This window comes from Macaca fascicularis, chromosome 6, assembly GCF_037993035.2.
Source record: "Macaca fascicularis isolate 582-1 chromosome 6, T2T-MFA8v1.1".
In the NCBI taxonomy this organism is placed as follows: Eukaryota; Metazoa; Chordata; class Mammalia; order Primates; family Cercopithecidae; genus Macaca; species Macaca fascicularis.
The window spans coordinates 71454973-71482140 of NC_088380.1; the positions used below are offsets into that span (position 1 = coordinate 71454973).

Genomic DNA, 27168 nt, shown 5'->3' on the forward strand with positions numbered 1-27168 from the left:
TTGTATAAACTACACCTATAATGCATCATCTTTGATTTCCAGTTTCAGCTTCTCGAAAGAGGAACATGAGTATAAGAAACATATAAGTAGTATGAATTCAGAAGCCTTCTGAATTGTCACAGTTCCTTTCCCAATCTTTCATAAGGACAAGTTTTTTGTGGGAGTTGAATTTTTTTGTAACTCTCTTTTTTAAAGTATTTCTGAAACCTTTTACGTATCCCAGAAATAAGTTTTTAAATTTCGTATACATTTAATCAGTCAAATATTTAAATTACATGAAAATAAGCATAACAGGCATAAACAGGTTTTGGAACAACAGGCTTAACCGTTAGTTAGTATGTAACTCAACTGGTGGAAGAAGAAATGTGAAAATGTATTAGAAATAGCCTGGCAGCCTCAAGATGTAAGCATCAACTAGTATGTGGACATGAGTTCTTGTGGAGAGTAAAGATGAGGAGGTCAGTATTTAGGTCTCTCCTATGTGAAAAATGTATCTATTCTGTGTCTCAACCTCTTTCAGCTACACTGCATTAGCTCTTCTTCTTTCCATGGCCAAATCCACAGAGAATTGCCTAGATGCACACTGTCTCCAGTTCTTCACCTCTTCCTTATTCCTCCATCATAGTAGTCAGACCTATACCCCTGCTGCTCCCCTGACACTGCTTTAGCCAGAGTCGTGAATGGCATTCTGCTGCTGTATTCAACAAAGACTTTTCAGTTTTTCTCAACATCTGTATTTTGGTGCTGTTTTCACTGCTTACTTGTCACAACTTCCTAGAACCCATCTTGGCCTAATGTTCCTTCTACCTCAGTGATCATATTTAGAGTTAGGGCCCCAATACTTTTCTCTTCTCTGCAACTCCCTTGGGTACTCCTATAAATACGATTACCACTTAATATTAATGAATTCCTCTTACATGTTCTGTAGCCACTTCAAACTTGGCATGTCCAAAATTGAGTTTCTCTTTTTTCCCCCAAAAAGCCTCCTTTCCCTTGACTCTCTTGACTCTCTCACCTCCACCACCTCCATCCATTCAGTACCAAGTCCTATTGAGTCCAACTCCTGAATATATTTTAAATCATTCCAATTCCCCCTATTTCCTAGTTTTGTATACTTTAATCATGAGCCCCAATTACAGCCCCAAGAACAACTTCTCTCTTGAATGATCTCTTTTACCAACCTTTCAACTCATTATAATTTGAGCGATTTCTCTAAAACACAAATCTGGTATCTCTCACCTGATTAAAACCCTTCTATGGCTCTCGAATTGCCTTCAGAATAAGATTAGATGTTTGGGGGAGTTTTTTGTTGTTGTCATTGTTGTTTTAATGTTGTTTTAATGTTTCGTGTAGACAATGTTTCACTATTTTGCCCAGGCTGGGCTTGAACCCTGGACCTTAAGCAATCTGCCTGCCTCAGCCTCTCAAAATGTTGGCATTATAGGCATGAGCCACGATGCCTGGCCAAGGTTAGAGGTTCTGATGATTCCCAAGGCTCTTCATTTGCTAAATGTCTCTACTTACCTTTTCAGCCTTCTTTCCCCTTATGGCATTACCTTTGATAATTCCTACACATTGTTCAAATGTTGGTTTGCTAGTTGCTCTTTCTAGAAAATCTTTCTTGACACATTCGCCCTGCCCCAAGACCAGAATGGAGTTCCCTTCTTTTGGAGTTCTCTCTGCTTACCCTTGTCATAACACTCATCTCAGTGTAGTATAATTGCATGTTTATCCGTTTGTCCTTTCTACTATGTTAGAATGTCAGGGTCTAAGACAATTTGCCATTTATCCCCATCGTCTGTCATGAACTGGATACAGTACATGCTCATAAGTATTAGCTGGATGAATGACTTTAAATAAGTCACTTAGTCTCTCTGAGGCTTCAGTTGCTTCATTAGAAGAGAATACAATAATGCCCTACCTACCTTATAAGGTTGTTTTGGGGTCCTGTAAGATAATATAAATGAAGCTTAGCATAGTGGTTAAGAATATGGGTTCTGGATCCATACTGCCTGGCTTTTAATCCTACCTGTGACCCTACAACTAGCTGCATGGCTTTAGGGAAGCTACTTAACTTCTCTGTGTTTTAGTTTTCTCTTCAGTAAAACAAGACTAACCACAGTATATAACTTAGAGGTTGTTAGATGACTGAGTGAGTTATTGCATGGGAAGTATTTTGAACCGTGCCTGAACAGACAATAAATGTTAGCTACTAAATATAACATTTTTATTTATAAGCCCTAAAATTATATATACTTACATTTATGTATATATGTGCATGTGTATAGAGATAGAGAAACATGGCATCAGTATTACTAGTTTGAATGTCTTAAGGGAGTAAAGACTGATATCATTATTCTTAACAATTTCTTTTTTCTTTTTTTCTTTTAGGATAATGCCATAGCTATCCCAGAGTTTATTTTTCAAGTCTTAAATTCAAATTGTCATTCTTAATTTACATGAAATTTTGGTTAAAAAAATTGATGTTCAGTATAGGAAGAGACATTTTTAATGTTTCCTTGCTAAACTTGCAAGGTTTTTTTGAGTCTATGTACATAGTAGGTGGAAGTTAGCACTGGAAAAATATTAAAATAAAAAAGATACTGGCCAGGTGCAGTGGCTCACACCTGTAATCCCAGTACTTTGTGAGGCCGGGGCAGGAGGATTGCTTGAGCTCAGGAGTTCAAAACCAGCCTGGGCAATACGGGGAGACCTCATCTCTACAAATAATTTTTAAAAATTAGCTGGGTATGGTGGTGTGTCCCTGTAGTTTCAGCTATTTGGGAGGTTGGGGTTGGAGGAACACTTGAGCCGATGAAGTCAAGGCTGCAGTGAACTATGATCACGTCACTGCCCTCCATCGTGGACAACAGAATGAGACCCTGTCTTTAAAAAAAGACATGGAAGATTACTGATTTAATTTATGAAGGAAAATTATTATAGCTTCAACACCTGACTTTATTTTTCTATATGATTTAATTACACAAACAATTCAGTGTTTGAATTATACAAATTTCATTAAAACTATGTAATTATGCAAGAAAAATAGAAAATACAAGTTACTTAGTTTTGTGCATATGTGTTCACCTGAAAATATTTGCTTGTTTTTTTAAAAAAAAAGTTATTTTTAATTTAAAATTTAATTTTATAATGCACATTCATATGTTGACTTTGAACCAACCGAAATCCCTAATTCTTATTCTTTTTCTGATTCTTTTTAGAGTTGGTGGTTCCAGGAATTTACTCAGAATGACATTAGGAAGAGAAGTGATGTCTTCTCTTCAGGCAATGTCTTCCTATACTGTGGCTGGCAGAAATGTTTTAAGATGGGATCTTTCACCAGAGCAAATTAAAACAAGAACTGAGGAGCTCATTGTGCAGACCAAACAGGTGTATGATGCTGTTGGAATGCTTGGTATTGAGGAAGTAACTTACGAGAACTGTCTGCAGGCACTGGCAGATATAGAAGTAAAGTATATAGGTAGGTCAGATGCAGAAGCTTATCAGTGTTCCACTTTGTGGACATCTTAAATCATTTCATGCTTTCTTTCAGTTTTTCAGTTTTACAAGCATTGATTTTTACATAATTGCTTAAAAGTTAATTATGTAAGATTTTAAAATTGTTTATGTTGGCAAAGGTGCTATAAAATGTACACTGATTACACTGCTTTCTGGAAAGCATTTTGGCAACGTGTCAGAACTTTTAAGATATTCATACCCTTTCCCATTAATTCCATACCTAGACATTTATTCTAGGAAAATAATCATATATATGGAAAATTCATGTATCAATTTATGTATAAGTAGGTATTCTTGTCATATCATAGGCTTAGAAACAATTCCCAAGTGTCATCCAATAGATTAGATAAATAAATTATAAAACATCCATCCTCTGGAATGCTGTATAATCATTAAAATCATGGTTTACAGGCAGTGTTTAATGACACGGGGAAAAGGACACAGAAGAACTGGAAGAAAATAAACAAATTTTATCAACGGTTTTGTTAGGATTCTCCAGAGAAATTGAACCTATAGGGTGTGTGTGTGTGCGCGTGTGTGTGTAAGTATATATATGTAAATATGTGTATGTGTGGGAAGAGAGAGATCGATTGATAGATTGATTATAGGGAATTGGCTTACATGATTAAGGCGTCTGGAAAGTCCAGAATCTCAGTGTGGGCTGGTAGGCTTGAGACCCAAGAGAGCTGATGTTCCAGCTCCAGTCCAAAGGCCAGTAGCCTAGAGGCCCAGAAGAGCCAGTAGTGCCGAAGTCTGGGGACTGCAGGAGGATTCTCCCTTGTTCAGGGAGTCTTTTAGGCCCTAAACTGATTGGATATTGGCTACCACATTATAGAGGGCAGTCTACTTTACTCAGGCTCATCACTCTAATGTTAATCTCATCAAAAACACCCTCCAAGTTAACACATAAGATTAATCATCAGAATGTTTAATGTATCAGGTGATGGGTTTATAGCTAATTTTTACTTTCCTCTTTATGTATTTCTCTATTTTCTGCCCTGACATACATTATTTTTATAACATATTAGACCCTTCACGTTATAAGGAATGAAGATTCCCTTTGGTTACCTCTAAGGGTTGGACATATTTTGTAGAATGATTATGACAGACAATCTTGGCTGTATATCCAGGTTTCATAAGAGAATATAAGATAGCTGCAGAACTGGTGATCGTAAACATTCGTGTGCATTTTGTAATTTGAAAGATTGTCAGAATCCAGCATAGCCCTAGTGACGTGGTCATCTCCTTCCCCACTATCCCTTCATTCTCTATGTTTCACTGTAAAAAGGACTTGGCTGTTTTCTCTTATCTCAGCATTTGTTTCAGTTTCTGCTCCTACCAGCAACTGCTTCACCTTCATTAATGGCTTCTCAATCTTATTACACGTCTTGAATTTAAACTCCTGAATAAAAGGCTCTGATTGTCTTCATTAGTCACAGTCAAAGGGATAGAGTTAGTCCCTATTCAGCAGAGCTTTTCCAGCTGGCGACTTCATGTGCGTGTACCATCATGGATGTGGTTTGTCCTTGGTTCAGGTGCTCACTTCTTCAGTCACTTGTGGCCAAGATGGTATAGCAACCCATAACTTAGGCATTTGAGACAAAGTCTCACTCTGTCACCCAGGCTGGAGTGCTATGGCACAATCCTAGCTCACTGCAGCCTCGAACTCTTGGGCTCAAGAGATCCTCCTGCCTCAGCTTCCTGAGTAGCTGACACTGCAGGCCTGTTCCACCATGTCCAGCTAATTTTTACATTTTGTGTGGAGATGGGGTTTCACTATGTTGTCCAGGCTTGTCTCATGTATGTTGCCCACTCCTTGTCTCCGGTGATCCTTCTGCCTTGGCCCCCAAAGCCCTGGGCTTACAGATGTGAGCCACTATGACTGGCTCAAACAAAATCTTTTAAAAATAATTACTTTAAATTGTTTTTCTCTCAATAATAGATCTTTTCAGCATACTTTCAAGTTTGTGATATTTGTTCTTGCTCCTCTATAAATTTATTTTTATGGGTTAATTATTGAAAATTGTGAGTTTGGGAATAGATTTTTTAAAAACTAACTTTCTCTTATCTGGGCATATTCTCTGAGTCCTTTATGCCTCTCACAGTAGCTGTTGAAATCTTGTTTGTCTAGTGTCAGGCACTGGGCATCAGCATTGTCTATAGTTTGGCAGTGAGAGCATAAATCTGGTTCCAGGTCTTTGTGGCAAAGTAAGGAAGGAAATGGCTTTCAGCATCTTTGTTTAAGAATATGTTTCTAATCGTAGGCTCCTGCATTTGATGTTGCTTATATAAGTTTTTGAGCAATTTTTATTCCTTCTTAATACATTTTATAGCTAATTTATTTTATTTTATTTTATTTATTTTATTTATTTATTTTTTGAGACGGAGTTTCACTCCTGTTGCCCAGGCTGGAATGCAGTCGCACAATCTTGGCTCACTGCAACCTCCACCTCCCAGGTTCAATCAATTCTCCTGCCTCAGCCTCCCTAGTAGCTGGGATTACAGGCATGCACCACCACGCTCTGCTCATTTTGTACTTTTAGTAGAGACAGGGTTTCACCATGTTGGCCAGGCTGGTCTCAAACTCCTGACTCCAGGTGATCCACCTACCTCAGCCTCCCAAAGTGCTGGGATTATAGGCATGAGCCACCATTTTATAACTAATTTTTAAAAGTAAACATATTGCAACCATGTAGTTAACCATTATCACTTAAATAAGTGCTGTATTAAATTTCAAAATTTTCTATTCCATTCTTTCCTTAACCAACAGACATAAAATTATATATTAAATCCTAAAAGTATAATTTCATAATTTGATATTTCAAAAATATACCTTATGGATTTATTCTGGTGTTTGTGGCAAGTATTTCTAATAGCTTTATTTGTAACAATGTTTTAAGAGGACTGATATGAGTGAGGCAGTTTGTTTAACTGTATAATTTCTTGCTGTATAAAGGATAGCTCTACGGTCTCCTAGAGATCATATGGAAATTTTACTGTTTATAATACCTTCACAATACTGAAGTTAATCAAATAAAAATTCACTTATTTTCACAGCATAGCACAACCATCACTATAAACCCATACTTATTTTTGTTGTATAGTATTGGTTATTTCACTGACATCAGAGATTTTTACCCAATTAAAGTCAAAATAGAAATTGATGAAAAACCCAAGAACCAACTTTAATATGTGAAGATCAAACCAAATGAAATTATCATTGTTATTTAACAGGAATGTCTCCAATGTCTAGCTACTTACTGGATGTGTCCACTTAGATTTCTGGGAATCCTTTGAAATTATCTGGAATTTTGAATGTTTTTATGTATGTGTGCATTTGGGGTAGGGTCCATTGCTTTGATTAGATTTTCTATGGAGTCTTTATCTTTTTATGTACCCTTTCCCCATCCCAGATCCTAAGATGCCTCAGTATAGGAACTGTGTCTTTCTCTTCCTACATTCCCAGTTGATAAATTATACCCTCAGGCCAGATGCAGTGGTTCACGCCTATAATCCTAATACTTTAGGAGGTTGAGGTGGGAGGATCACTTTAGCCCAGGAGCTGGAGACCAGCCTGGGAAATATGGCAAAACCCCATCTCTACAAAAAATACAAAAATTAACTGAATGTCTGTGGTCCCAGACACTCAGTGGTGTTGGGGAAGGAGGGTGCTGAGGTAGGACGGTTGCTTGAGCCTGGCAAGTTAAGGCTGTAGTGAGTTGTGATTGCACCACTGCACTCCAGCCTGGGCGACAAAGCCTGGGCGACAAAGCCTGGGCGACAAAGCAAGACCCTGTCTCAAAAAAAAAAAAAAAAATTATACCCCAGTGTACTTCGATAAGTGCTCAGCTCACATCCTTACTGTTCATAATGATGCCAACTGGAACAGCCAAGTCCTGCACTAGATGCTTTTTCTTGGTAGCCTTAGGAGCCTTTATAGAAAGTATAAAATAAAATTTAAAAAAAACTTTTATTGGCATGAGAATTCACTGGGTATGAGGTATTTGGCTTAATACTGATTTGGCAAGTCCTGTTGTGTGGTAATATTTTGGTCTCCATCCGCAGTGGAAAGGACCATGCTAGACTTTCCCCAGCATGTATCCTCTGACAAAGAAGTACGAGCAGCAAGTACAGAAGCAGACAAAAGACTTTCTCGTTTTGATATTGAGATGAGCATGAGAGGAGATATATTTGAGAGAATTGTTCGTTTGCAGGTAAGTGGTATTATAAATCCCTTTAAAGAGGGGAAAACTACAACAAAAAAGAACCTTCAATCATCAATAAAACATACTGATTGGATTTTCTTAGATTTTGTTTCCAATGATTATAATACCATAATGGGCATTAGATAGTATTACATAATGTTAATTGTATCGTTGAGATTATGTTGAGCTGCTAATTCCATTCAATTAAAGACCAAATGTAGAAGAGGGAACATCTGTAAAGTTAAGGCTTTTTAACGACATTATGAACTTAATGGTTGCATGTAAGGGTTATCTTAGACCAAATCAATTAGAAGCAAATGGAATCAAGTTGTTTATCTTAAATCTCTTGTGGTTTGGGAACCGTAATATTGATGACATACTGTTGATGCTGTATGCCAGTCATTCCTGTCTGTCATCCTTACATTTTTGAAGACTTGCGGAAATTATGGATAAATGTTCTAGGTGGGTCTGCCCAAGTGTATTTGATCTTTTCACCAGTGTTGATTTGCCTCCTAGCAGTTTCATCGTGCCTTGCTTTCAGTGTTTATTTTCATGACACTTCAGCAATTTGTTTGGAAAAAAAAGAGTTTTAAAATTCCAGGCATTTTTTGTGTGTGTGTTTAATTTTGCATGTTTCTTTCTGCAGAATCCCAATTCTTTTTTTCCTTTTTAGCAGACCATGACAAGAGTTGAAATATTTTAAATTAAATGGCATTTTAATTTGTAACTCATTATACAATGTGTAATCAAGATTTAGACATGTAAGGTGTATATCCTGTTTATTTTCTCATGTCAAACGTGCATTTTTCATCCTGTAATTGATAATCATATAATTCATAATAACTGATGAAAGTAACTTATGAAAATAACTTTATGATTATTCTTAATTAGCTAAATTGTTCTTCTTGCTCCTTTTGACCGCAGTTATTCTATGTGATTTGAATCATGGCCTTTTTAGTATCCCCATTTTATTTCATCCCCAAATTACTTTTCTTTCTTGTTCTGTATTTTTTGATGTAATTTGGATTTTTTCCTAGAATTTCTAGTTTCCTTTGATTCATCCTATTTTCATCATGATTTCTAAGTTCTCATTTGAAATAATGTTTTTTATTCCACATTCTGTGATCTTATGAATGTTACCAAGGTATGAAAGGTTTGTCACTTTAGATTCTTTGTCATAGAGTACTTTTAAATTTCATATATTTGAGACCAGCCTGGCCAACATGGTGAAACTCTGTCTCTACTAAAAACACGAAAATCAGCCGGGCGTGGTGGCAAGCACCTGTATTCCCAGCTACTCGGGAGGCTGAGGCAGTACAATTACTTGAACCCAGGAGGCAGAGGTTGCAGTGAGCCGAGACCATGCCATTGGGCTCCAGCCTGGGCAACAAGAGCAAAACTTCATCTAAAAAAAATACAAATTAATTAATTAATTAAAAATAGAAAAATTAGCTGGGAATGGTGGTGAGTGCCTGTAGTCCCAGCTACTCGGGAGGCTGAGGTGGGAGGATTGCTTGTGCCCAGGAGGTTGAGACTGCACTGAGCAGTGGTTGTGCCACTGTACTCCAGCCTGAGTCACAGAGTGAGACCATGTCTCAGAAAGAAAAAAAAAATCCACACATAAAGGCCTCATTAAGCTGGATAAAGAGGATCTTAAATTTATGTGATGTCAGCAATTTCAGGCCTGCTCTACTAAAATTAGGATGCTCTGAATAATATTCCCAAGATACCAATAATGTATATAATAATCAAATATATTATCCCAATTGGATATAAAATGTTATTTTAGTTCTATTTTCCACTTAAAATTAATACATAGCAAAGTGAAATTACTTTTCATAATTCTTCATGCAATAAGGGCTCCAGTTACCTATTGATGCATAACATATTACCTCAAAATTTAGTGACCTGAAATAGCAACAATCATTTTCTTTTCTCTCACACTTTCTGTGGATCAAGAATTCAGAAACGAATTAGTTGGACAGTTCTGACTTGGGGTCTGACGTGTGGTTTCAGGCAGTGGTGACTAGGGTCGAAGCAGGTAGGAACTAATCAGGCATCTGTCGTTATTCATGTAGTCTCAGGGGTATCTGTATTTGTCCATTTTCACACGGCTATAAAGAGTACCTGAGACTGGGTAATTTATAAAGAAAGAGGCTTAATTGACTCACAGTTCCACTTGGCTGGGAGGCCTTAGGAACTTATAGTAATGGCAGAAGGCGAAGGGGAAGCAAGGCATGTCTTACATGGTATCTGGAGAGAGAGCGCAGGGGAAGCACCAGGCACTTATCAAGCAATCAGATTTCGTAAGGACTCACTCACCATCACGAGAACAGCATAGGGGAAACCACCCCATGATCCATTCACTTCCCACCAGCTCCCTCCCTTGACATGTGGGAATTACAATTTGGATTACAATTTGAGATGAGATTTGGGTGGGGACACAGCCAAACTATCATTGCGCCCCCGTCCGCTCCCAAATCTCATGTTCTTTTCACATTTCAAAACCAATCATGCCTCCCCAACAGTCCCCGATAGTCTTAATTCATTCCAGCATGAACTCATGAAGGGGTGGCCTGCCCCTCCACACCTGTGCGTGTTTCTCTTTAGGTGGAACGAGACACTTGAGAAAAGAAATGAGACACAGAGACAAAGTATAGAGAAAGAAAAAGTGGGCCCAGGGGACCGGCGCTCAGCATACAGAGGACCCACGCCGGCACCGGTCTCTGAGTTCCCTTAGTATTTATCGATAATTACCTTTACCATCTTAGAAAAAAGGGAAGTAGCAGGATAATAGGATCATCATAGGGAGAAGGTCAGCAGTAAGACATATGAATAAAGATCTCTGTGACATGAATAAGTTTAAGGAAAGTGCTATGCCTTGATATGCATATGCAAACACCTTCATAAACCTTTTTAGTGCATAAAGAGCAGCATTGCGCTAGCAAGTCCCACCTTTCGCCCTAAGGCGGTTTTCTCCTTTCTCAGTAAACAGAATATACAATCGGTTTTACCCTGAGATGTTCCATTGCCCAGGGACGGGCAGGAGACAGATGCTTTTCTCTATCTCAAACGCCAACAACCACCAAGAGGCCGCCTTTCCTCTTGTACTAGTCCTCCTCAGCACAGACCCTCCACGGGTGTCAGGCTGGGGGACGATCAGGTCTTTCCCTTTCCACGAGGCCATATTTCAGACTATCACATGGGGAGAAACCTTGGACAATACCTAGCTTTCCTAGGCAGAGGTCCCTGCGACCTTTGGCAGTGTATGTGTCCCTGGGTACTTGAGATTAAGAGAATATTAATGACTTTTAACCAGCATACTGCCTTCAGGCACTTGTTTAACAAAGCACACCCTGCACAGCCCAAAATCCTTTAAACCTTGAGTCACCACAGCACATGTCTCTTGCAAGGACAAGGTTGGGGGTAGGGTCACAGATTAATGGCATCTCAAATATAGAACAAAATGGAGTCTCTTATGTCTACTTCTTTCTATATAGACACAGTAACAGTCTGATCTTTCTTTCTTTTCCGCACAACTCAAAAGTCTAAGTCCAAAGTTTCCTCTGAGACAAGGCAAGTCCCTTCTGCCTATGAGTCTGTAAAATCAAAGACAAGTTAGTTACTTCTAAGATGCAATGCAGGTACAGGCATTGGGTAAATGTTCACATTCCAAATGGGAGAAATTGGCCAAAACGAAGGGGCCACAGGCCCTATGCAAGTGTAAAATCTGGCCAGGCAGTCATAAATCTTAAAACTCCAAAATCTCCTATGACTCCATTTCTCACATACAGGGCACGCTGATCCAAGAAGTGGGCTCCCATGGCCTTGGGTGGCTCTGCCTCTTGGTTCTCAGGTTACAACCCCTGTGGCTGCTTTCACAGGCTGGTGTTGAGTGCCTGCAGCTTTTCCAGGTGCAGGGTGCAAGCTGTCATGGATCTACCATTCTGGAGTCTGGGGGGCAGTAGCCCTCTTCTCACAGCTCCACTAGGCAGTGCCCTAGTGGAGCTCCACCAGGCAGGAGAGAGAATGAGCTCAGGGGAAGCATCAGACACTTATAAAACAACTAGGTCTTGTGAGAACTCACTCACTATCATGACAGCATGGGGGAAACTGATCACATAATCCAATCACCTCCTACCATGTCCCTCCCTCAATACATGGGGATTAAAATTCAGATTACAATTCAAGATGAGATTTGGTTGGGCCACAGACAAATGATATCAGTGTCTTAGTTAGATTGGGCTACCATAACAAAATACCATAGACTGAATCTTTTAAATGACAGAAATTAACTTTTTCACAGTTGTAGAGGCTGCAAGTCCAAGATCAGTGTGCCAGCATGGTTGGGCTCTGGTGATAGCCCTCTTCCTGGCTTGCGGATGGCTGCTTCCCTTCCCTGCTGGCCGTTCCTCAGTGTGTGCACATGGTACAGGTTGGGAGGTGGGGGACAGGAAGGTCGAGGGGAGAGAGAGACAGGGAGAACTCTTCTTCTCTTCCTGAAAGGCCACAATCCTGTCAGATTAAGAACTGCCCTTCTGACCTCATTTAACCTTAATTACCTGCCAAAAGCCTATTTACAAATACAGCCACACTGGGGATAGGGCTTCTACAAAAGAACTTGAAAGGACACAGTTCAGTCCATAGCACAGAGCATCTCCATGTGGTCCATTTGTGTGGGTTAATTTGGGTTTCCTTACAGTGTGGTGGTGTCAGGATGGTAGGACTTCTTTCATGAGACTTTGCTCTGACACGAGTGTTCCAGCAAGCCACATAGAAGCTACTTTGCACTTATGACCTGTCACAGAAGTCACATGACATCACTTCTGCCATACCATATTGGTTGACAAGTCACTGCATTCTGCCCAGATTCAAGGGACACCACATCTCAGTCTGGGGAGTATCATTTAATTAGCAGTCATGTTTCAAAACCTTCAAAATAGGGGAGGAGGTGGGGATGGTTAATGAGAACCGAAAGAAAAAAAAATAGAATGAATAAGACCTGCTACTTGATAGCACAACAGGGTGACTATGGTCAATAATGACTTAATTGTACATTTGGAAATAACAAGGTACAACTGGATTATTTGTAACACAAAACATAAATGCTTGAGGGAAGGGTTACCCCATTCTCTGTGATGTGATTATTACATATTGATTGCCTGTCTCAAAACGTTTCATGTGCCCCATAAATGTATACACCTACCGTATACCCACAAAAAAGTTTTTAAAACCTTCAAAACAAATAATTTGTTGACTAAATGGATGGAAGAAATTACAGTAGAGGGTAAGACTAACCAGTGTGTTGTGGTCCTCTTTTCTCTCTCCCAGTATATGACTACTAAGACTGCCTTACATTTGTATAGCAATATGACTCATATAACCTTGATTCCAATCTAATGAGGTAGGCTTTTTTATAATGTAAGTGGAGAAACTGAAGCTCAGAAACAATAACTTTCCAAGAGCCACATCACTGGTGGGTAAGTGCTTGCCAAAAACCATGTAGACTGTTTGTTAAACCCTTCAAGGGAGGGAGGTATCATGTTTGATTCTATTTTGCACCTCTGGCAGAGTGCCTGATGAAAAGCAATCGTTCAGTAAATGTTCGTCAAACTAAAGTGAGAAAGCACTTAGTGGCAGATCCAGAAAATAGGCCTTCAGTACTTGCTGGGACATAAGTTACCCATTTGGAAAAAATAAAATAAAATTGAATGTCTTCCTTGCAACCAACTGAAAAGCAATTCCTAACGGATTAAAGTCATAAAAGGCTGGAGCTTAAAGCTTCTAGATCCCGTACAGGAAGATATCTTTATGACATCTGGGCAGGGATATATTTATTAAGATGCAAAAAGTGCTAACTACGAAATATAAGGCTAATAAACTTGACTATGTTAAAATAACTTCTATTCATAAGGAAAGGTAAAAAGAGTTCAAATACTGAGAAAATAAATTTATAAAACATTAAATTAGTGATGCATTCAGGATAAAGAACTACTACAATCAATAACAAAGAAACATCCCAGTAGAAAAATGGGCAAATGATATGAAGAAATATTTCAACAGAAACACACATAGCAATTAAATGTATGAAAAGATGTTCAACTTTATTAGTAATCAGAGAAATGCAAATGAAGACCATAATAAGTTACCATTCTTCGCTCACAAGATTGGCAAAGATTAAGAAAACCAACAATGCCAAGTTATCTTTGTGGATATGGATCAACAAGAATGTTTGTGCACTGCTTCTAAGAGTGTAACTGATTCATCACCAAGTTGGAGAAAAACTTAGTATTAGAAAGTTGGAGCTTACATTCTCCACAACCTAGCACATCCTCCCACTCCTACCTCAGTATTTACCTAGAGATACCCTTGCATTTGTGCAAGATAATATTGAACAACCCAGATTCCCATCAGCAAGAAAATGGATCTATAAATTGTGGTACATTTATGCAATGGAATATTTTATAGCATTAAAATAAATAAGTACAACAACATGGAACACTATAGTTTTATCTTAGTAAAAGTAAAGGAAAGAAATTGCAGAATACTGCATGCAATGTGATACTTTATAAAGCTCAAAAAGAAGCAAAACTGTACAATATATAAGTGGTAAAACTGGAAAAAATTGTTTATCACAAAATTCAAAAGAGTAGTTATTTTTTGTACAGCTTACCTGTTGCATAAGTAAATGCAATGGTATTATTAATGTCCTATTTTATAAGTTCAGGGGGGATTTAATTTGTACTCACTACATATATATAGTTATATTCATTTGCAGATATCAGGTTTCACATAAAAATTTAACATATATTAAATGTATCCTTAATTCCACCAAGAAAAAAAAAAGACAAAAAGCAGTGAAAACAAGGACTTCCTCATCCTTTTAAGCTAAAAGAAAGGCCAAGGGTCACAAACCTGCAGTTATGACTGCAGGTATTAGTATTTCCCAGTTCTTACAAGGGCTTCACAATCGTTGGCTTTTAAAAAGCCAACAAACATCAAAGACGATTTCGTACCTGCTCTTTCCAGCCATTTTGGTGAGAAAAATGTACAGTGTCTTCATGTCAAAACAATCAGGCATATTCTATTCCAGTGGCCTGCTAAGGAATAAATGCACAAGAGGAATTCTTTCATGAAATAGAGGCTGAATTATGCAAGCTAAATTTGAGGAGTACAGTGATCTATTGTAATTTTTTTTTTTTTTTAGAGTGGCAAGCTTTGGTCTTGCCAATTCATCTGAGCCAATTAGTGATTTAAATAGGAAAACTTTAATGTTACAGTGCAGATGAATAGGTCATGAGATTGAGTATATGATTTTAAACATTATGTAATCTCTCCTACTTGACCAGCCATGGAGACCCAGCTCCAAATACAAGAACCAGAACCAGCCGGGTATGGTGGCTCATGTCTGAAATCCCAGCACTTTGGGAGGCCAAGGTGAGCAGATGGCCTGAGCCCAGGAGTTCCAAACCAGCCTGGGCAAGATGGTGAAACCTCGTCTCTACCAAAAATACAGAAATTAGCCAGTCTCATAACCCGGTCTCTAAATAAATAAATAAACAAACAAAAATTTTAAAATTAAGTTAAAAAAAAAAAAGAACCAGTATCGTAAAACAGTGACCAAAAACCAAAAAAAAGAATGATATTCCAAATTCGTTTGCAATTTAATTCCTTTTATTTTCCATGTCTTCCTGATTTTTGAAATATGTAAGTCTAGTCATTGATCATAATCAATACTACTAAACTTGTAATTTTGTTGGGTCTTAAAAGCCTAGGGATCCAGATATAAAGCATCAACTACCTTGGCTTAGTTTCCCCATTGGCCAGGCACCCTTCTTTTGTGCCCCCCTTTTTTCCAAGTACTTACCTATTTTTTAAACGTGCTGTGTGATATTGATGTTATCTATTAATATGTCTTTCTTTTCCTTCATGTGACTTCAGGCTCTTTAAGAATATTCCTTTTTGTTTCCTTAGTGCCAGGAATAAATAGGAGCTCAGTAAATGTATGTTGAACTGAACTAGCCTCAGTGAAAATGTATCTTCATGCAGTGTGATACCTCACTTAAGCAGCCTCACACTGTGGCTCACAGAAGCAGTGAATCTTGCGATGGCATATTGAATTAGTAGTCAGCAAGGGGTGTTGGCTATATCCCCCTAGCCCAGGAATATAGACAACTACCTAAGAATGTCCTCTTCACAGTGTAGTAAGATAGCAACCTTACAGTAAATGTCATGGACTGGCGCTGGGGGTAAGGGGGAGCAGAAGAACTAAATTACAAATATAATACAATTAGTTATTTCTCTATTTTAGTTTAATTTTCTTGGTTTGGGTTTTTGTTTTTTGTTTCTGGGTTTTTTGTTTTGTTTTTTTTTGTTTTGTGTGGTTTGTTTTTTTTTTACAAACAAAGTCTTGCTCTGTCACCCAGGCCGAACCGTAGTAACACCATCTCAGCTGACTTCAACCTCCGCCTCCCAGGCTCAAGTGATTCTCCCACCTCAGCCTCCCAAGTATCTGGGACTACAGGCACATGCCACCACACCCGGCTCTCTTATCCTGTTAGAATTTCTTAGCAAATTCAGAGTTCCTAATTCTTTTTTTTTTTTTTTTTTAAATGAGGTGGGTTCTCACTCTGTCACCTAGGCCAGAGTGCAGTGGCGCAGTCATGGCTCACTGCAGCCTGAACCACCTGGGCTCAAGTGATCCTCCCGCCTTGGCCTCCCAAACTGCTAGGATTACAGGCATAAGCCACCACGCCCAGTCCTGAATTCTATTTGTTTTTGTTTTTTTTTTTTTTGAGACAGGTTCTCACTCTGTTGCCCAGGCTGGAGGGCATTGGCTCAATCTTGGCTCACTGCAACCTCTGCCTCCTGGCCCAAGCAGTCCTCCCACCTCAGCCCCCCAAGTAGCTAAGACTACAAGCACACAGCATCATGCCCAGCTAATTTTTGTATTTTTTTGTTGTTGTAGAGACAGGGTTTCACCATGTTTCCCAGGCTGGTGAACTGAGCTCAATTGATCCTCCCACCTCAGCTTCCCACAGTGTTGGGATTATAGGCATGAGCCTCCTTGCCCAGCCCTGAATTCATTTTTAAAATGATATTCAGAGAAATATATTATCTTAATCTTCATAGTTCTTTTAACGGCCTTGTAATTTCTCCTTTGTATAGTACAGAAAATCCCACTGAAATAATTTTTTATTTCATATTTTAGAAACAGAAAATACAAAGTTCTTGTGAAGAAAAAGACAAAGTCATGAGACACAAGATGGGGAGGGTTTGGGGGAAATTAAGAAACTCAGTATTTGGCCAGGCATGGTGGCTCATGTCTGTAATTCCAGCAGGTTGGGAAGACGAGGCAGGTGGATCACTTGAGCTCAGGAGTTTTAGAACAGCCTAGGCAACGTGATTAAACCCCTTCTCTACAAAATATACCAAAATTAGCCAGATGTGGTGGCATATGCCTGTAATCCCAGCTACTTGGGAGGCTGAGGTGTGAAGATCTATTGAGCCTAGGAGTTCAAGGCTGCAGTGAGCCATGATCACACCACTGTACTCCAGCCTAGGTGACAGAGTGAGACCCTGTCTCAAAAATAATAATAAACTCAATTTTTTGTGATAAAATTTTAAAGAATGATTAAGGATGGTATTATAGTAAGTAGTATGGTACATTGGGAAAAACATTAAACTAGAATTTGTAGTGTTGTTTTTTTTGTTTGTTTGTTTTGCTATTTTGAACCATTAGATAGATATATGATCTTGAGAAAATCATTTAATCTCAGTTTTCTTGTCTGTAATGTGAATATATAATCATACTTGTGAGAGAGATGCAGAGAGAGAGAGAGAGAGAGAGAGAGAATACACATTCATATTAAAACTCTTTGTTACAGGAGGAAGTTAGGGGAAAATTAAATCTTTTCACCACAGAGACTGAAATAAGGTTCCATACTGTCAGATCATATAAATTTAAAAATCACTTCTGAAACTTTAGCCCTCTACTCTTTAAGCAGAAAAACTTCACCTAAAGAGGTCTATGGCCTGGCTGAGATTCAAGGGGAGAAATTTTTGTTAGGAAGGAAGGTGCAATTACAGCAAGACAGTCTGGAAGTGTTGGCTGATTCCCTCTTAGAAAATCCTTGGGCAGTAATTCTGACCTTGCCTGGGGATTGTAAGAGAATATTACTATGATCAACTCTGGGAGAGGAATGTGCTTAAGAAGCACATTTTAGAAGTGCCTTACTCCTACCAGAGAACTCTGGGGATTTCCCAAGACCTGTGTCTGCGTTGCAAGGAGTGTCTGGTTATAATTAGTCAGATTTCTGTTGTGTCATTTTTGTGGTAAGTTAAAGATTTCATTACAGTTAATCAGTCATACAATGTATAAATTTATATATATATATATATATATATATATATATATATTTTTTTTTTTTTTTTTTTTTTTTGAGACCTGGGCCAGAATGCAGTGGCACGATCTCAGCCTACTACAACCTCCACCTCCTGGGTTCAAGTGATTCTCCTGCCTCAGCCTCCCAAGTAGCTGGAATTACATGCACACGCCACCACACCGGGCTGATTTTTGTATTTTTAGTAGAGATGGGGTTTTGCTGTGTTGGCCATGCTGGTCTCAAACCCCTCACCTCAAGTAATCCACCCAGTTCGGCCTCCCAAAGTGCTGAGATTACAGGCATGAGCCACCACTCCCAGCCTAATTAGTCATATTTTAATTAGACCTAATTCAGGGCTGATTTTTCTCAGACTATCCTTCTACCTGTTTGCACCTGTATCATTTATTTTGGGAATAAGTAGTTTTAACTTTAACATAGACTATGAGTTTTGAGTTCATATCCTGAATATATTTTAGGCTTTCTAAAATAGCAGCCCTGCTACATGCTGATATGGCAGGTTGCAGCCTACCTAGTATGAGAGCCCATCCTCATCAAGCATAGCCATAGGGTAGGAATTCTGCATTCTTCAGCTGTTGAGGCTTTGTCATGAGTCTGTGTCCTGAGCTTATGGCCAAATGTGGCCCAGGAACCCAAGTACACACACAGCTGTCCCCCTGTATCCTTAGCTTCTCACCGGCTCCTTTCCTTGCTGGGATGGCCTTCTGCTCTGGACCTTAGCCTGCTCGCCTGGGTCCTTAACAACTTACCCAACTCTTGCCAGGCCCTTCTCACCAAGGATTCCTCCCAACTCCCCTGCACATAACTACAGCCTGGATTCTCCCTAGCTCTACAGCTTGCAGTATTACACTGTCTAGAGATTCCTGTTGCTGTGCCTCACACTACAGGACAGACTTCCTGGCACTACTAAAGCCAGCCTAGATCAACCCAAGTTAATCACATCCTTACAAACACTGTGATTGGAGCTGCTGGCCACCCTGAGGGAACCAGCCCATAGCCCAGTTAGCTCCCTGGCCATTGTGGGTTTCTTCCCTTTGCAGGCACCTGCTGCTAGCATCCCTTTGTGCACTAATACTAGCTAGGGAGGGTTCCAACTCCAGTCATGCCAGCATGCACAAATTCTCCAGGGACACAAAGGGTGGTTTCTGTGGAAAAAGGAGCTTATTTTCTGCCTCCACTGAGGATATCCTCAGAGTAAATATATGCACAACAAATGCTTTAGTACTGTGACATAAAATTATTTGTTGGCCAGGCATGGTCACTCAAACCTGTAATCCCAGCACTTTGGGAAGCCGAGGCAGGTGGATCACTTGAGGCCAGGAGTTTGAGACCATCCTGGCCAACATGGCAAAACCCCATCTCTACTACAAATGCAAAAATTAGCTGGACGTGGTGGCACATGCCTGTAATCCTAGCTACTTGGGAGGCCAAGGCATGAGAACTGCTTGAACTTGGGAGGCAGAGGTTGCAGTGAGCTGATACCGCACCACTGCACTCCAGCCTGCGTGACAGAACAAGACTGTCCCCAAAAAAGTAAACTAAAATAACTTTTTAGTAGGCAAAGTGAGATACAGTTGCTGTATTAAGTAGTATTAAGTTAAAATACAACTCTGTTACCTGCTGCAACAAAAGATATACAGTTGCAAAATTACTGCAGCGCAGATCTAGCACCAACAATCTGAAATGCAGTCTCTAAGCTAAACATAATCTTTTTACAGATTTAATTAGTTGGGAAATTAGGGATGCTCAGGGTTGAACAGCCTGGGTCTGTCATGGAGAGAATGTTTAACCAATAGAAGGCCTATAAGGCTTTAGAAACAGAAGTCCCTCATTGGCTTTCAACCAAACTGAATCCATTACACCTGCCGAATCTGTCCAGAGTCCATTTCTTCTTAGGAACCACTAACTACCCGGCCATCCAGATGTGCCATGTGTTTTCTGCCACCTGCTTTAGAGAAACATCTGGTGTCTTTATTACCTTGCTGTGGCTGGGGGAATTTTCCATTCCCCTCCATGGCCTTCTGTTCTTTTGAGTGAGTGTTGTTTGTGCTACTGCATATAGATTCAAATTTACTGTCCAGATTTCCTCCTCTTTGTGCAGTGCTGACTCATTTTCCCCAGATATTTGTTTCTGTGCAGCTTGCTGTAGTCCCTTGGTCTCTCTTGGAAAATGACAGTAAGGCATTTTTGAAGTGTTAGAAGGCTTTTGCTGGGGCTTTATCCAGCTCTCCCTGTTTGGTTTATTGGCAAAAGAGTCCCACTGTGCATTTATGTAGAATTTACCCATTATTTCTATTCCTGCCTTTCAAGTTGGAACCAGGTTAGCAAATGATAGAAAATTAAATCCAGATGATTTGTGATAAGAAATATGTTTTGTGAAAAAGACCACTCAGTCATAAAGAATGCTCAGAATTAGATTATGCAAATGCTTCTGTTATCACACTGTCAAGTGGTACAGGCACTCCTGATTTTGATTCAAGGCAAGGAAATTCTATTTAGCTTTTTATTTATTTAATGTTTCTGTTTTAAATGAGCAGGACCTCACTAAAGCATAAAAGAAATTAGGTCTTCAATAGGGCCTGCCTCGTAATCACCTATGTGCTTCATAACCCAACAGAGATGATGAATAAATTTGCTGTGGCCTCATAGTTTATAATTTACATCTGCAGTGTTTCAACAGCAATGGTTTTCATGCTCTTTAATTTCAGGAAACCTGTGATCTGGGGAAGATAAAACCTGAGGCCAGACGATACTTGGAAAAGTCCATTAAAATGGGGAAAAGAAATGGGCTCCATCTTCCTGAACAAGTACAGAATGTGAGTTTCCTTTTCTTACCAGAAAAAGAAATGAATAAATAAAACAAAATACTGGTTGAACGTCCCTAATCCAGAAATCCAAAATGCTCCTCAGGCTGAAACTTTTGGGTGCCAACATGATGCTCAGAGGAAATGCTCATTGGAGCATTTCAGGTTTTATGGGTAGGTGTGCTCTACTGGTAATAATGGGAATATTCCAAACTCCAGAAAACTCCAAAATCTGAAATGTTTCAAGCCCCAAGCATTTCGGATAAGGGATATTCAACTTGTGCAACAAAAAACAGAAAATAGGGAAACAGATGGCTTATAATAAAATAACCCATAATACAAATTCATCTACAATGTATTTAGTGGTTTTACATTCTACAACTCCTATTAACCTCAGGAGTTAACCTCAGGAGTCTGTTTGGTGACGGACAAACAACTGATAACTTAAAATTGTTCTTTAACCTTGTACAAGTTTTATTTGTTTCATGTGTGTTGGGTGAGCTTATTTTCCCTACCCTGTTTTACGTTCTTTAAGAGCTGATTTCAGGTCCTAGTAGTTGGTTTGTCTTTTCACTCCCTTGGTCATACAGAGATGGGGCACTGATTATAAAATCCTTACCGATGGAGAGTTTTTAAACTTTGGAATGGAGTATCCTATGTTTAATACATGCCCCTTAAGAGAAAAGAGATTAGCTGCTGAAAGATGCCTCTCAAAGTTTTTCTTTTCTCTGATGCCAGTCAAGTCTTCCAGGTTCAAAAATAAATTAGGCTCCAGAAATTTCTTCTTGGAAAGGAAATACAGTCCATGATTTATTTCCAGGTCATTCTTCTAGCCCGCAGGACTGGGAATAAGTTTGGAAGAAATCCAAATCAAGTGTTGTCAGCATGTTAGCTATGACCACAGGCACCACTGAGATATGGGTACCTTTCTCCCACCTAAAGCCCTTTCATCACCTTGTATCCTCTTCCTTCACCTAGTTAGAGGAGAAATGTGATTGATCTCACTTACCTGACCCTTTGCTTTCCCGGTCAATTCTTAATTCTGTTTGGAGCATGAACACTGTGTTAGTTAAGATATGCTTGGTTGCAGCTAACAAAACCCTATTTAAATGAGATTTATTTCCTTGCATAACTGGAAGATCAAGGGGTGAGCTGCATGGGTTGGTTTGATCCTGATGCACAGTGGAGTCATTGGCCATCTGATTTTTCTATTTCTCTACTCTGTCTTCCTCAGTGTTAGTTTTATCTAAAGACTGGCTTCCTTTCATTACTAAAGTGGCTATAAATCTAAAAACTCCACCATCCAGAAGGACATAGAGAAGCCACTAGTAAACTTCTCCTCATGTCTTAATGGCCCAGAGTGGATCCTGTGGTTAATCCTGAATTCCCTTTTAGTCAATGGAATGCGAGGCCTGGGTTATCTGAACAGTCTCGAGGGCAATGGGGTTAGAATGACGGCCCAACTGGTGCAGAAGTCACACCCCTAGAGTTGCAGATAGGATCAGGTCCTATCTGAACTACATGGGCACTGCAAAGTGGGGCAGAGGTAGAAAGGGGGTTGAGGAGAGTATCAGAAAACACCACTGAACAATGTGTTAGGTCAGTAGCGTCAAATTTAGTGTGCATCAGAATTACACGGAGGGCTTATTAAAACTCTGATTATAGGACTCGACTCTTAAGAGTTGGCACTTTAGTAGGTTTAGTGTTGGGGTCTCAAGAATTTGCGTTTCTAACAACTTAGGTGATGGTGATGCTCCTAGCCAGGGCCACACTTTGAGAAGCAGTAAATTTCATTGTGTAACATTGTTAGAAGAATGGGACAGATTAATAAAATTGTATCATGATTTTTTTGTTTTTTTTTTCTGGTGGTTTCCTTCTTATTGCTTCGTTTGATCTCCCTCCTAGTACTTTTTATGCGAATCTTAGGGTCTATAAATCATCTTTGTTTACAAAAGCTCTATAAAACTAAAACATCACCTTTTCCCCGAAGCAACAATAGAATGAATTACTCAGCTCTTATCTCTTGGTTAACTTCATAACCACATGCTGATTGCTGAATTAAAATTTTGAATTGGAAACGATTAGAAATTTGCTAATTGGTAATGTGCTGCTAGATTTATTCATTCACTCAGAAACTATTTATTGTGTATGTACTATGTGCAGTATATTGCCATTTACTGTACCTCCTAAATGTATTCTTCAAATTCACAACTAATTTCCAAGACATCACCAGGCTTGCCTTTCTGTAAATGCTACACACAGATACACGTGGACATGACATAGTGGACTGCAGAAACCTATTTTATCAAGCACTTATCTACAGAAGTACTTCCTGGAGTTTGGGCACAGAAGTCAATACTCATATAAAAGTGAAACTCGATTGATGGTGATAAAAATGAGTTGTTTTTTTCAAACAATTCTCCTGCCTCAGCCTCCGAAGTAGCTGGGATTATAGTCACACAGCACCACACCCAGCTAATTTTTGTATTTTTAGTAGAGACGGGCTTTCACCATGTTGGCCAGGCTGGTCTCGAACTCCTGACCTCAAATGTTCCACCCGCCTTGGCCTCCCAAATTGCTGGGATTACAGGCATGGGCCACCGTGCCCTGCACAAAATGAGTTTCTTTTTATTGCTAATGTCCTGTATTTTTATCTTCCTTTCAGGAAATCAAATCAATGAAGAAAAGAATGAGTGAGCTATGTATTGATTTTAACAAAAACCTCAATGAGGATGATACCTTCCTTGTATTTTCCAAGGCTGAACTTGGTAAGTTTTATTATTTTTCTAGATTAAATCATATAATTTAGGCAAATAATGTTACCTCACAGTTTGTTTTACTTTCCAGATACAAAATTTCTAAATCATCGTTCAAATAATTATTTTAAACATGATCCAGTACCTAAGCCCACCACCCCTTCTACAGAAGAGACAATCAAACTAACCAAAATTAGATTTTAGGCTAATGAGAGTATATACAATTTCTAGAGACAGTCCAGAGGGGACTTAATAATCTTTTTTTTTTTTTCATAATTTTTCTTGGTAGTTTATACTTGTGTTTAACAGCCTTCAGTGCCTTAAATTTTTTTTTTTTTTTTTTTTTTTGACTTGCAATGTTTCCTGCATTGTATCTTAAACTAGTCTCTTCTTATTCAGTCCTGGGTCTTTTTTTTTTTTTTTCCTGAGACGGGGTCTCTGTCTGTCGCCAGGCTGGAGTACAGTGGCGCAGTCTCAGCTCACTGCAACCTCTGCCTCCCTGGTTCAAGCGATTCTCTTGCCTGAGCCTCCCGAGTAACTGGGACTACAGGCATGTGCCACCACGCCCAACTAATTTTTGTAATTTTGGTAGAGACAGAGTTTCACCACATTGGCCAGGATGGTCTCAATCTCTTGACCTGGTGATCCACCCACCACGGCCTCCAAAAGTGCTGGCGTGAGCCGCCGTGCCCAGCCATCCTGGGTCTTTCTTCACTTAATTTTGCCTGTTCTCCACTGAAACATCATTTGCACAAGTTTACTGAAACCTATTCATATTTTGAATTACCATCTCCCAAGGCACCTTGCTTCTAACAGCTACCACCATTCCAGCAACATCAAAATGATATTTAAAGGATTGTCATTATTTTACTTGAATTTCAGTTACTCCTCAAAATTCCTAGAGCTACTAAAAGGCACCATGCCAATGCTAAATAAACCAGCAATGAGTGGAAAATTTGATATATGAGAAAATGATTTTTTGCAGGTGCTCTTCCTGATGATTTCATTGATAGTTTAGAAAAGACAGATGATGACAAGTATAAAATTACCTTAAAATATCCACACTATTTCCCTGTCATGAAGAAATGTTGTATCCCTGAAACCAGAAGAAGGATGGAAATGGCTTTTAATACAAGGTGCAAAGAGGTATTATAAATGTTTGTCTTTCTTTTGTTTTAATGGAATATTTTAAGAAAAGGGTTTACTTTGTTCACCAATGTCAAAGTCAGCTCAGAGACTGCTATTCCTGTGTGTGTGCACTGTATCTCTAATTCCTCAGACTTACAAGACTTTTAGCTTTTTCATTGCTCATTGACAACCTGCTTGGTGTGGTCACAGGATAAGCTGTTCTAATAAAAATAGAATGGGTTAAACAAATTAGAAGTTGCTTCTCTCCTAAATCAGCAATCCAGCACTGATAAGTCCTGGTTTAATATGAAAAAGAAAAAAGGAAGAAGTAGACAGGGATTCTCAGTCATCTAGCCAGTTCTACCATGATCTGCCTCTCTAGCTATCCAAGTAACCATGAGGACCCTTTTTTCCTTACATAGGACCCATTCACCATTTGTTAATTCCCAGTTACTGCCTGAAGCTCAAAGACCAGGATCTCTGGGTGGATACAATCCTGCCTGGTTGTAGCTTCTCGTAATCCAGCAAACTATAAAAGGAAAGACAAGTTATCAGCTCCTCACCCCCACACCCTCCCCAACACCCCCAGTGATGGCATAGGAAAAGAATAACCACACTAAAAAGTCCCATTTGGAAAAAGAAAGGCTGGGAAACATAGCGAGCTCTTAGCAATTTTCTAAAACTTTCAAACTCCTTAGGAATTGTGAAGATTCTGTACTGTGTTGAAGTTTCTTGGGTAGCTTGTTGGGCTAAACTTGGATCTACTTTCTCACAAGAATTCCTTTATCAATTGTACTCTATGGCCCCCAGTTTTGCCCACAGGGAATTGTTTTTGTCCATTATCCTTGATGACCATATCTTGGCAGTGGACTGCTGGTCCTGCTAATGTCAGGTAGAATCCCAAGGGTTGCTTTAGGGATCAAATAATCACAAACTTTTGTAAGCCAGACTTACGATATCTTTGGTAATACAGCCTCCTCAAAAACGTAGGTTTCTTGTCTGTTTGCCTCTAATCAGATGCATGTCAAAATAACTATACCCAAATATCACTTTTGGTCATCGTTCTTAAACTTGCCAAATCTTATATACTGGCTTCTGAATTTATCCATTTATCCATCATTATCCATTTAGTGAAGTCTGTTTTCAGGCCCTCTGAACATAGTGAGCTTGTGGAGGAAGGCAGCATTCTCAAAGTCATGTCTACAGTTTAGTAACTCTGAGTGACAACCTTTTCTCCTGACACTAGGAATACAGAGCAATTGGCTTTTCCAACCATCTGAAGATTGTAGGCCATAGGCAGAACCTCCCTGAGCAGAATTCTTTTCCTTCCATCTTTAGAAACTGGCCAATTCTCACCCAAGTTCATCTCTCCCATGTAATCTTTCAAAAAGCAACAAATGCCGGCCGGGCGCGGTGGCTCAAGCCTGTAATCCCAGCACTTTGGGAGGCCAAGATGGGCGGATCACGAGGTCAGGAGATCAAGACCATCCTGGCTAACACGGTGAAACCCCGTCTCTACTAAGAAATACAAAAAATAGCCGGGCGATGTGGCAGCGCCTGTAGTCCCAGCTACTTGGGAGGCTGAGGCCGGAGAATGGTGTGAACCCGGGAGGCGGAGCTTGCAGTGAGCTGAGATCCGGCCACTGCACTCCAGCCTGGGCTACAGAGCGAGACTCCGTCTCAAAAAAAAAAAAAAAAAAGCAACAAATGCCAAAAAAAACACCTCCCAACAGTATTAGTTTTCCCAAACAATTTCTCTAGACTAAGACTCCGTAGGTACGTGGCCTGCCTTCTGAATTATGGCAAGCAACAGTTTTCACAAATGCCCATGGTATAATGAGAACCTGCTTCCCAACCTGCAGTGTCTGGGTCCTTACCTTCCATTCCTGTACATTTTTCATTTTTATTGTTAGTAGCAACTGATTTCTGGTATTCATCTCTACATATGTCAGGGTCCAGGCTAAGGGACTTGACAGAAGTCAAAAGCACAGTAACTCAAATAAGATAAAAGTTTTATCTTTCCAGAAAGTAGATTAGAGGTTACCAGGGAATGGGGAGAGGAAGACTGGGGAGTTAATGGTTACAGAGTTTCTGTTTGGGGTAATGGAAGAGTTTTAGAAACAGATCATGGTAGTGGTTGCACAACGGAATGAGTATTATTGCCGTTGAATTTTACATGGCTAAAATGGCAGATTTCACCACTATTTTGGAAAAAAAAGAGATTTGTCTTGTAACTGTAAGTCAAGAGGTGAGTGGTCCAGAGGTGGAAGACAGCTCTACCATCCTCAGTATGTGGCTTTCAGGGTCATTGTTGTCATTTTCAGTTCACAGCCTGCAGCAAAGATCTATCAGA

At 39.4% G+C, this 27168-nt stretch overlaps 1 protein-coding gene across 18 annotated transcripts in view; it reads left to right on the forward strand.

The window, feature by feature from the left end:
- NLN (neurolysin) overlaps positions 1–27168 on the forward strand; it is a 103209-nt gene that overhangs the window by 30172 nt on the left and 45869 nt on the right. For 10 of the 18 annotated variants that reach the window (XM_005557031.4, XM_073993524.1, XM_073993521.1 and 7 more), the window contains 5 exons: positions 3222–3481; positions 7585–7733; positions 20836–20943; positions 23597–23699; positions 24673–24833. In XM_005557031.4, the coding sequence (XP_005557088.1) occupies positions 3222–3481; positions 7585–7733; positions 20836–20943; positions 23597–23699; positions 24673–24833 (781 nt within the window). Of the gene's footprint in view, positions 1–1382; positions 1470–3221; positions 3482–7584; positions 7734–15073; positions 15162–20835; positions 20944–23596; positions 23700–24672; positions 24834–27168 lie in introns of those variants that run through there. The other 8 variants (XM_015451563.4, XM_015451566.4, XM_073993527.1 and 5 more) reach the window with 5 other exon arrangements.